The sequence below is a fragment of the Podarcis pityusensis genome (genome assembly GCF_964106645.2).
Source record: "Podarcis pityusensis genome assembly, chromosome: 5".
NCBI lineage: Eukaryota > Metazoa > Chordata > Lepidosauria > Squamata > Lacertidae > Podarcis > Podarcis pityusensis.
In genome coordinates, this window is record NC_138032.1 from 53148774 (window position 1) to 53160980 (window position 12207).

At 42.3% G+C, this 12207-nt stretch overlaps 1 protein-coding gene across 3 annotated transcripts in view; it reads left to right on the plus strand.

Moving 5' to 3' along the window:
• The window catches only part of GRK5 (G protein-coupled receptor kinase 5), a 159257-nt gene that overhangs the window by 45823 nt on the left and 101227 nt on the right, over positions 1-12207 (plus strand). For all 3 annotated transcript variants that reach the window (XR_013986355.1, XM_081005260.1, XM_081005259.1), the window contains exon 2: positions 1579-1674. Coding sequence is in view for 2 of the 3 variants with exons in the window: in XM_081005260.1 (XP_080861386.1) it covers positions 1579-1674 (96 nt within the window). In the remaining variant the exon portion in view is untranslated. The remainder of the gene's footprint in view (positions 1-1578; positions 1675-12207) is intronic.

A 12207-nucleotide genomic window follows, 5' to 3' on the forward strand; every position in this document is an offset into this window, starting at 1 on the left:
ACAACTTTTGCTTCTGCTTAATTTGCACCATAATTGCTTTTCATTGCTTTTGTTCTTCAGTATTTAATACTTGTAATAGCTATTCCATCTTCTCCTTACTGCTGTGAGTAAAGGAGTCTACAGATTGCCAAGTCTGATAAGGACACTCTAGCCAACTGTTTTGTATTCTGTTCCGTAATTAGTGTTTATGTAGCTCTGTGAATTCCCCAGGGTGATTTTTAAAACCAGAGAGTAGAGTTCTTTCTAAAACTGTGAAAGGTACGGCAAGATAAGACTCCAAGACAGAGAAGAGGAGGAGAAATGTGGTGTGTGTGTGTGTGCGCGCGCATATGCATATAAAACTGAAGAAACAAGGATGCGTGTATTAGAAGATAGAAATGCAGAGTTTAGGAAAGGCATGTGATGGCATTTCATGGAAGATGCATCTGTAATGAATTCCAGAAACACAGAGTGATTCAGAATGATATATTTCTTGAATAAAAAGTGTGCAGGAGATGAATGCAATGACTGAGGAATAAAGGAACCTGAAGATGGAACAGTCAATGGGACCTGTAAATAGCTTTCAGGTGGAATGAGACTGGAAGTGTCAGAAATTCGCTAGATCATTTTCGAAGCAAATTATCCATGCCAAAACGGGAAGTGTCTCTGTACATGCAGACATGCCAGCTCTGAGGGTGAATCTGATGATATTGTCCAAATATGACTCTGTCTGATTTTTAATGCATTAATTTGATAATGCATTGATAGGTAGGAATTCGTATTAACTCTGTGTTATTAATGCATGATATAGGTATCTGACTTCTCCAAGGACTTTATTTATATGTCACTTGTAAAGCTGTTCTTTCCTAATGACCTCATCCAGCTGGACACAAGACTAACTCTTTCTACCACAATTGTGATGAGCAGAACAGCTACCTTTTCTGTACATTGACTGGCCAAATATTTTCTAATATAAATTTTCAAAAGAGAAAGCCAAAAGTCTGGGGTGGGGGCAGAGTGGAGATCTTGGCAGGGCCCTAATGTTTTTGCTGGTTTTGTATATGTATGATAACACATACATTTGGAATAGTACAGGCAGCTTTTGGACCAGACCTAGTAATTACATTCATTTTGCTATTTCCCATAATATTATTTAGACAAAGGGGTTTGATGAGGCAGGTTCATACAGCTCCTTTTGGGGTTGTATTGTGGCAAATTATCTCTTGTTCTGGCACAGCTAGGGATGGACTATGCATGTGTCCTGTTTTCTGACAGTTGTGGCCTCCTTTTTATGGGTCTTTAAATTTGTTTGGGGGGATGTAAGCTGTTTTGCCTGTTTGGGGGTGGGTTTCTGAGCATCGTCAGTTTTTCTTCTGCAAAAGGGGTGTGTTGTACTGCCCACAGCAGTTTATTCATGCAAGGCCAAGAAGATGTGCTCATGATTCCCCATCCGACTACTGTACATCAATAACACAAAACCTTGAACACTCTGTGCATGCATGCATCTGCGTCCCACAGCTGAGATGTGTGGAAGAATAGGAAAGATGTGAACAGAATACAGTAAAGAACTTAATCTCAATCTCTTTTCTACTCCTGCAGGGGGTGGAGGAAAGCGCAAAGGGAAAAGCAAAAAGTGGAAGGAAATTCTGAAGTTTCCACATATTAGTCAGTGTGATGATCTTCGAAGAACAATAGGTAAGAACCGTTTTCTTTGTTTTGTTTTTCTCATGTCTTTTATCAACACCCTTTCATGTAGGAAGTTGTGGGAGGCTTGGCTTTAATATGAATCCTAGGGAATTGTGATTAAACCAGCTCATCATTTTGCCTCCAAGGTAACATTTTAAACTTCTTAGCATCTCTTAATTAAGGTCTGACTTATACCCAAAAATGCAAGAAAATGATTGAGGCTTATTCATAGAAGGCTTTATGAGTCTCACCCACCCATGTTTACAAGTACCTAAGATGCTTGATGCCACATTAATTTTAGCAAGGCAGCAATCAATGGCCTGGACTGATTCCTTGCTAGTAGGTTCGCCTTGCATATGAATGGTTCAGTGCACATGGATTTGCATTCATGGCTGCATGGGGATATCTTGCATAAGTATCTTGCCCTTGTGCCTTGTATAAATTATGTGCTAGATAGAATTAGGTGGGTTTTAGGTAGTGTGGGACATTCTATCTGTTACTGCAGGCATCCCTGTATAGGGAAGTTTTTTAATGTTTGATATCTTACTGTGTTTTAATATGTTGTAAACTGCCCAGAGTGGTCGGGGCAACCAAGTCAGATGAGCAACATATAAATAATAAATTGTTTTTGTTGTTATCCCATTTTCTTTTTTGGAACTGTGAGCTGGAAAGAGAAAGATTTGTACACAAGGCACAAACCACTGAAGACATGCCTTCATCCCATCTGCATTACTTTTTTAGGAGTTTTGAAGGGTTTTCTCATGCCTAATGGATGTCACACTTTATTTGATCTTTGAGTTGCAGCCTCCCCGGCCCTATCGCAAACTACTATCCTCGAGTTTAAAAGCAGTTTTGCACTTATTCATATCCAGTTGTCTTCCCAGAAGCACATACATAGGGTTATTTTGATCTCCCAGTGGCACTGAGATACTAGACCATCAGAGAGAGTGGCTGCTTAAAGGGCTACCCAATGAGCTGAAGGAAGTTCTGAACCCAGGTCTTCCTGGTCAAAGACAAATACCACCCCAACCTCTCTCAACCTGGTACCCTGCAGAACCAGTTCGACATGATTCCCATCCTTCCTGGCCATTGCTGGCTGGGTCTGATGGAAATTGTCATCCAAAAACATCTAGAGAGCATCATGTTGGGGAAGGTTTCTCTGTCCATTACACCACTGATGGGTACACCATGGATCATGATACACCAGACCATCACACTGACATATCAAGGGCACTACGGACTTCTTCTCATTGCTAGCCTTGATTGCAAGCGGAGGCTGAGGTTCCTGGCTCTTTTCTGTCCTGGGACTGTTTTGGTGGCAGCAGCACACAACCCTGGAACAGAGCATAGCTATGGAACCCTAGCTTTCAATTACATGGCTTTGCTAAAGTTAAGACCAGAGGAGGAAATTTCTGTGTCCTAGCACCTGCCTAGAATGCTGTGCCACTAGTCTAAATTAGACTGTTCTGTGTCATTGTGGGACTTGCTAATAAAGGATTGATACCCACGCTGCAGTCTCAGTTCCTCAGCTGCATGGTTGGGATTTGGAATGAAAACTGCAGAATTCTGTTGCTGTTCCTTTAGTGAAATGCTTGGAATCTTCATTTATTTTGCAGGTGTACTTAACTTACATTAAATAAAATTGAACAGGCAAAAGCTGATGATTGTGATTTGTGATTTTTGATTCACATTAATTACTTTAAAAAGAAACGTCTAATAAACCAAGATTCCCCACCCCCGCCACACACACATCAAAACAATGAAGGTGACAAAAAGGCTGATGAGTTATGTTACCCCTAATTAGTTCAAGAAATGTACCTGATTTAGTCTTAAATAGCACTATCCACATTGAAATAAATATTTTCTTAACTATTTAAAGTTGAAGCCTTCCTGCTTCATTCTGATTAATCTCTGGCTACGTGTTTATAATAATATACTGATTAACCTCTGCTTATGTACAATCGTACCTTGGTTTTTGAACAGAATGCATTCCAGAAGTCCGTTCAACTTCCAAAACATTCAGAAATCAAGGCGCAGCTTCCGATTCGCTTCCAGTTGTTTCCAGGCATGCTGGAAACAATAGCGGAAGCTGCACTGGACGTTCGGTTTCCAAAAAATGTCCGAAAACCGGAACACTCACTTCTGGGTTTTGGTCGCTCGGGAGCCAAAACGTACGAGTACCAAGGCGTTCGATCACCAAGGTACAACTGTATTTATAATAATTTCACAAGGAAGATGAAAGCAATTGTGAACTCATAACTGTTCAATTGTAACTCTGACGTCTTGGATTTCTAATTTCTAGATTTCTGATCGAGAAAACCAGTGTTGGCAAGTGCTGTGCTACAATGTCATTATTATGATCATTTCCAGGCAAAACGGTGAATGATAAGTTGAGAAACAAAGTAGGGCCCCGCTTTCAGGCTTGCAGCTATTTCTTATTGTGCTGACAAGAAGCGTGGCCTGTACAAAAGCAAGGGTATTTCCCCACGTTTATCAAAGGGAGCTCAGATTAGCTCCAAATGAAGTTCCTGTGGCTGGTTTCCCAGCATGTTAACTCAGTAAACATGGGGAAAGATGCTGATTTTGTGGCAGTGCGATGATCACATGCAAACAGTATTTTGTTAGATGGTTACATGAGTCAACCACTGCAAAATGCTATAAAGCATTCTTGTTGGCTAATTCTGGGTGGTGGCGGGGGGTGGGGGAGCGGAGGGACTCAAAAGGACTCCTATCTGCAGCAAAAAACACACACCCCAAAAACAAATAAAATCCAGCATGGATTCAATTGCTGAATTAGCCAGGCATGGAGCCATGATGGCCTCCAAACTATGGGTCATTAAGGTAACAAAGGAAGTGGCTCTTCTGGAGAAAAGGGAACAGATAGCACTGAGAAACTCTGCAGGTAATGAGAGGCAGCAGTTGGTCACAACTCCCAGGTTAGATTGTGTGTAAGGCATTCTTCAGCAACCTGGTGCCCTTCAGATGGGACCATAACTGCCATCAGCCTCAGCTGGCCCAAGGCAACATTTGATTGTGGTTAGGAAGAAATTAAGTAAGCCTGTGTGCGTTTATTGTAAGCACAAGAAAAACCTAAATAACGAGCATTAGTTATGATGCTTTTCAGGTCTTCTATAGGCACTCCTCATACATTTCCATACCCCAGCTATCTAGAAATTCAAAAATGATCCAAAAGTTGCAATGAGACACTGCGTGCTGGTTTCACCACATCACAGGAAACTGCAAACATGCCCAGATGGGCTATCTCACACCCATTGTCTTTGTCATTGCAGCATACTTCCTTCCAGATGCATAACTTGCCCGTTAAGTGGTGACTGTTAAAAAAAACAAAAAACCTCACTATCTTGGGGGTGATAGTTTCTTTTCCTGCCATGTTGTGCATTCATTAATTTAACACAGCACATGGGAGCGCCAGGTTTAAGACTATTGTCTTAGTTGGCTGGTCCTAAATCTACAAAGCTGGTGGGTTCAATATAGCCCCTGATTGGCCAAGTGATCCAATAGGAAGTTCTGGTTTTTTCACTTAACAGTGATAAGAAATCACCCACCTGGGGCAAATGCTGTACGTCATGGTTCCTCCAGTTCTTGTGATTCTAACAAATGTCCTCGGCACCCTGGTGAATCCTTTGAAAGAACTATGTCATTCAATAACAGCTTTAATACCACATGAACTAGGGCTTTGCTATGACTAAATGCTATTGTTTCGCCATTCTTGGATCTCTTCTCTTCAAATACTTGAAGCTCAAATATATTTTCTTTGAACACCATCCCAGTATTGGATGAACTGTGGACTGTTTTCCGCCATTGCGAGCTTTATTGCAGTGCATGGAATCAAGTGAAAAATGTCATTTTTCATAATACCATCAGAGAAAGTATGTGAAAAACAAGCCGTTTTCTGCATCTGGGGAGGCTGAAAACCTAACACTGAACAAACAGGCTGACTGTACTTGACAGGTTCCAGGACTTCAAGGGGTCACAGGGGAAATGAGTTTTAAATGATCTCAGCCCACATTCTATTTGCAGCATTTATTTCACAAAACTTAATCCATTAAGGATTACTTTGGCAGTGGACAACTAGAGAGGAACCAAGAAAGCTATTGCTCTTTTCCCATAAGGGGGCAGGCAACAAAAAACCCATCTCCTCCCCTACGTAAAACTAGAGAACCCATATTTGACAACTTTGCTCAAACGAAGCTTAGAACTAATACCACTAAGTAACTCATTTTATTTTATTTGTGGTCAAGAGTAGTAAATTTCCTACAGTGAATTCCCATGTGTGTGGTGCTCAGTGTTACAACATACACTGAACATGCTCCAAAATCCTAATACAATCACGGGCAGAGGGGAAATGGCCTTTTGTTTATCACTGAAAACAAGAGGGGTGTTTGTCGGGCGTTTCTGGGCCTGTCATGATCTTATTTGGTAATACGAGTTATTGAGTCTTAATTAGTATTTATGCAGAATCCTTGACATTAGAAGGTGGTGCCTTAGTGCTCTGTATTCATGCTGAGATATATCAGCTGACTGTTAAGTAAACTGTCTTCGAAAGGAATTTAAGGGACCTGATGTGCAAGATCTGTGCAGGGGGGAAGATGAAGAATTCAAGTGCAGCGGCATCTGGGGAGTGGAGGCTGGTCCATTTGGGTGAATGGGGCGCTGTCTGACTCACCCCAAGCCTGCTCACAGCCAGCCCCACTTGGCATGCCCTACAACCAGTCCAGGGATTAGCACTGGCTGACAGCCTTCTGCCTCCTTAGTTTCAGGCCACGTATTTAAAGCACTGTGATCCCACCTGAGACAGTCATGGCTTTCCCCATAGTTTTTTAAGAGTGCTGTCAGTTGTTAGGAGACCTCTATTCCACTCCCAGAGCTACAATTCCCTGAGTAGTTTTGCTATCACTCCCTCTTCTCAGGGAACTCTAGAAACTGTAGCTCTGTGAGGAAATGGGAGGTCTCTTAACAACTTTCAGCACCCTCAATAAACTTCAATTCCCAGAATTCTTTGGAGGAAACTGTGAGTGTTCAAAGTGGTATTGTATTGCTTTACCTGTATGGTGGGAATGTGGCATCAGTGTTTCCTTTGCAGAGCTCATCAGGGAAGAGCTTGGGGACAACACTAGAATTAGTTGGCTGTCTGACATTAAATCTGGCTCTGCTTGTCATTAAATTTGACTCCAACTTGACTGACTGCCTTCAGACCTCGCAGTCCCAATCAATACCACCCACCACTGCTGGTATGTGGGAGGGACAGTGGTGGGAGTGGGCAGATTTGCACCTCAGAATCAGTATTTTTTTTTGGGGGGGGGTCCACAACTTTTCCGCCCCAGCATTGTGGCATTGATCCAAATCAGCCCTGTCCTGATTTTTAGGAAAACCAAAAGACATCGGGAGCCATAGCGACAAGTCTCCTGCCTCCCTAATATTTATTGCTTGAGGGAGCAAGAGAGCAGAAAGTCGAACTTTGTGGAAATGTGGAATCCATATTCAGTTCTGGAGCATTTACCACAAGTGGCTGAGAGACAATGTTTCACCCTTTCAGTCCTTGCTGCGCAAGGTGAAATTTCACATTGTGCAGTTTGTATATTGAATAGTGACCTCTAGCCTTCTCATTTTTTGTGGGTTAGTGCCATGAGACCCTGGGAGATTTAATACTTCCTGTACTGCAGACTTTCTTTGGTTTTGCTGCTGTTACTACCTCCTTGGCCATCTGTTTCTGCAAACAGTGAAATACTGTTGCATCACACACTCTGCAATGATACAGTATCATTGCATGTGTACACCACTGAACAGCAATGGTTGACAACCTTTCTTTCTGGCATGGTGAGTTTGTGTGTGTGTGTGATGCATAGACGGGGTCATGCTAATCAAACACATGTGTTATCTCAGAGCGAAATACAAAAGGTACTTAGGACAGATTTTACCACGTGGAAAAGCATGTATGAATAATGGCCCCCGTTTATACACAATAACATTTGATTATATGTCACCCTGATAATACCTTTGAAGGGTGTGGTATAACATAAATAATAAATGATTATACACACACTCACACACATATACACATGTACAAAAAGTCCCATGCATTAATTCTTTCTGTTAGGAAAGCAAATAGGCCATAAAAATTGATACTAGAATTATATGTCAAACTACTATGCCACAGCAGCTTTTACAAACTTCTGATTGATTGTTCAATGCCTAAAAAGCACTCCTTCTCTGTTCATTTGATTGCCTACTTTTGAGGGGCTTACTTTGGGGGCAGGGGGAAACATCATCCTGCCTGTCACTGTATTGAGGTTTTTCTGTTTTGTCCAATTTGAGGCTTGGTTGTCAGTTTACTTTGTGAAATGGCTTCACAATTTGCTCCACAAGGGACAAAACATGCTGTAAATTAATTTTTTAATGGTCTTAGAGGTCCAGATTAATTTAAAACTGCATACTTTAACAATCCATTTCCTCTTTTTTTTTTTTTTTTCCTTTGGAGGGGAAATCATACCCCACTTAAAATAGAAAATAATACAGTGCAATAAGAGTTTCTGGTGCAAACACCAAGGATACATGCACTGGATTCGCACATTGCAAAACGGGTCCAAAACAGCCCTAATCTAGCTGTTCAGGATGTGTGCAACAGCTGTGAGTTTGTCAGTTGAAGCATTTGTTTGCAGAATACATTGCATTTGCTGCTCTTGGAGACCTGTGCTTTTTTAAACACAGTTTCTAGGAGAATGGAGGTGGGGAAGAATACATGCCAGCTAAAATCATGAGTTGTAAAGATTATGGAATGCTTTAATCAAAAACATGCATTCCTGACAAGCTTAGATTAATATAGGACATCAGCAAGTTATGTGGCAGCTCCCCATCAGAGTTCTTGAGCTGCAGTCCTGTGTGCATCAGTAAATCCTATAAAACTAGACAGGACTTACTTTTAAGGAAACATGTATAGGATTGCACAGTTGGAACATGAGGGTACCAGGTGAGAGGCAATTCTGCAGCCAGGATGCCACTCCTCAGGATGTCTTCTCCCCAGTAACAGGTGACTTTCTGCCACAAAGTCCATCCTCTCCTTCACCCTAGACCAGCACAACCCATAGGTACCTTCTTCTTTTGAGGCTGGAAAGCAATGGGGATTATCTATTTGTACCACAATGGGGGGGGGGGAGGATGGTGTTAGCAGCAGTACCGTTTAGTACATGGTGGATGAAACTGATTATTTCTAAGATAAACAAGATTTCCTTTAAGAGATTACAATGCTGATTGTGTAATATTGAAGGCACTAAATGACAAAACCCAAGCACTGTACTGCATAAGAAGTAAGGGGGGGGGGGTAACTCCTAAAGAGAAGTCAACCCTTTGCACTACCTGATGATCTCAGCACCTTCATCAGCAGCAGAACTTGGGGTCTTCTCTTTAAACCATGATTTTGTTTATTCTGTTAACTGGCAATTTATCCACCCGCCCCCCCGCCTTTTCTTGTGAGTATGGAGATTCAAGTGATCTTTGGGTGGTTGCATTCTGAGGAATACATTCCAGCCAAGAGCAGATCTCCAGCTACAGTCATTGACATGTAAACAGCTTTCCTAGTTGACAGATAGGGCAGGAGGGGGGCTGTATTGATGTGAGTGGAAACAGATGCTCAAGTGGCGTGTCTTCACAGGTTCCATGTGCCAATGTGTCACTGTCAAAAATAGCAGAGCACATATGAGAAACCTGAGCCATCACAACTCTTTGAGTTGAAAGGGCTGTAAGTTCCTTGATTTCATTGGAGATAGGCCAAACAGATCTTGAGGTATGAGTTCCTCAGTCCTTCACCAATATTTTGCCTCTAACATGTCAGAAGACCCCCACAAGGTGGGAAACTAAAAAAAACACTTACTGAACAGTATAACCAGTAGGCTACTTTTTGTTTCTGATGGTCTGATATCGCACAGGGAGAGCTACCAGAGATAGGGCAGGATCAGTGAAAATCAGGTGCCTCACCTTACGCAAGAGGGAGACCTTTTCAGTAATGCAAAGCTATCAGTGGTTGCAACCCACTGAAAAAATGTAGTCCTCCTTCCACTTCTTTGAAGACTTTTGATTTTGCTATTTTCGGATTTAAAACTGTAGATCTAGGAGTGGAGAGCCAGTGATCTTTTGGTTGTTGCTGGACACTCCAAGTCCCATCAACCCCAGCTAGCTTGGCCAATGGGAGTCCAGCAGCGTTTGGAGGGGCACAGGTTCGACATCCATGCTTTAGATGTTTTGATTTCAGATTTCATTTGTATTCCCCCCCTAAAATTGTTGTTCTTGTTTGCAGCCTGTTTGACTAAAAATAGAGATGGTAAGAACAGCCAGGCCAGAATGAAAGAAACTGGTTTTTAAGAAATATGATCAGGCTTTTCATCTTGTGTGGCTAAAGAGAGGGAGGGAATAGGGAAAGACAGGAATGGTCTTAAGACCAAAAACTTTTTTATATGTATGGCAAGCTCTGGAGTGGAGGGGGGAAAGGGCGTAGCACAGATGCTAGTGTGTCCCCTTGAAAAGTGGGGTGAGAGCCGATGCAAAAGTCAGAACGTCTGAAATTGGTGTGATGAATATTGTTTTACAGAAGGTTTTTTGCATTTGACATTTTGAGCATGTGATTTAATAGTGGTTTGGCTGCTTCTAGAAAATAGGAAGAAAATGTTCCTGGCCTTTGGCAGGAGTGAAAGCGACAACCTTCCCAACACCCTCATTTCCTTTAGTTTAAGGTCTGGCTTCCAGGGGGTGGGAGGCTGTCGTCACATCATCAGTGAGTTCAAATGAGAACACTGTAGCGCCAAAGAGCCGAAAATTCAGGGAGACGGAACTGAAAGCAGACAACTTTGTTTCTTTCTTGTGGAGCATGTCCCAGGTATCGCCAGGAAGAAAATCCGCAGTATAGTTTTGCTTTCCTCCATAACAAGTGTCACTCAACAGTCTGTACCACATTTTGGGATGGCTGGGGTCAGTTCAGCATCTTACAAGCCCAAGTCATATAAACTGTGGTCTCTTCAGTTTGCTTTCTGTGCATCTTTCGGAGGAGGCCAAAACACTAGCTTACTGTCTGCCCTGCTTCTGCGCCTGGCGTTTTCTTGCTCATGTGTTTAAAACAAGTATTTCAGATGAACCTCTTGGGTGTTTGCATGTAGCGCAACTTTCAAGATTTTCCTTTGGAGCAGGAACTTTTTTCAAAGAGGGCCAGATTTGATGAAGTGAACATGTGTGAGGGCCGGAGCATTTGAGCTTTTTTTAGGATTGAAGCTTTTTTTCTTTTTTTTTTTACAATTTTACCCCAAAGCAGACTTTGGACATGCCTGCTTTGGAGGATGATGACTTCAATACGCAATAAAAAATGTAGAAGGCTGCTTCCTAAATACAAATGAGCTCTACTTCCATGTCTCTGGTCAGGAATGGGGAATCTGTGACCCCCACTCAGATGTTGTTGAACTCCAACCCCCATAAACCCCAGCCAGCATAGTCAGTGGTCAAGGATGATGGGAGTTATAGTCCAGCTATATTTGGAGGGCCACCTGTTCCTCACCCCACGTAAGAAACTTGAGGACTAGCAGATGCTCTGGAAAGTCTTGGGCTTTAAGACCTGGTTTGTATTTACAACTTAAGGGTAAAGGGACCCCTGACCATTAGGTCCAGTTGTAGCTGACTCTGGGGTTGCGGCGCTCATCTCGCTTTATTGGCCAAGGGAGCCGGCGTACAGCTTCCGGGTCATGTGGCCAGCATGACTAAGCCGCTTCTGGCGAACCAGAGCACTGCACCGTTTACCTTCCCGCCGGAGCAGTACCTATTTATCTACTTGTACTTTGAGGTGCTTTCGAACTGCTAGGTTGGCAGGAGCAGGGACCGAGTAACGGGAGCTCACCCCATCGCGGGGATTCAAACCACCGACCTTCTGATCGGCAAGTCCTAGGCTCTGTGGTTTAACCCACAGCGTCACCCGCGTCTCTATTTACAACTTACATGCATCTTAAAGAAAATGGTATTAATCCTTCACTGAAATATGCCTCAATCAGGAACCCATAATGAGGTTTTGCTTTTTACCATTCATGCGTTATTTGTCTGTGTTATTCTCTAGGAGATGGAAGTCTGTATCCCACTACTGCAAAACGGGTTAATTGAATAGTGTGGCTTTTTGCATTGTGATCTTATTCTTCGTGCGATTTCTTGGATCAATGAATGCAACAGAGGGAGGGCATTGGGGGCGGGGGCGTTTTCATTCAATGTTACGATTACACCATTTTGTCTGTAATGAGCATCTATATCCATAGTCTCAGGTCCAAGTTTTCCCAGCCCTTCAATCTAGGATCTTTTTTGTAACTTGAAATGTCCAAGTATGAGTCCCCACCCACCCACAGATTTACAAACCACAAAAAACTTTCAATTCAGCTGTACAATTTTATAAAACAATTGCATTTTCCCCTGTGCAACATTAAAATGAGGGGGGAGAGAAGTTGATGAAAATATTGGTTCAGTTATTCTGATTTTCACTATTTGTTGCTGTTTAGAAACAAT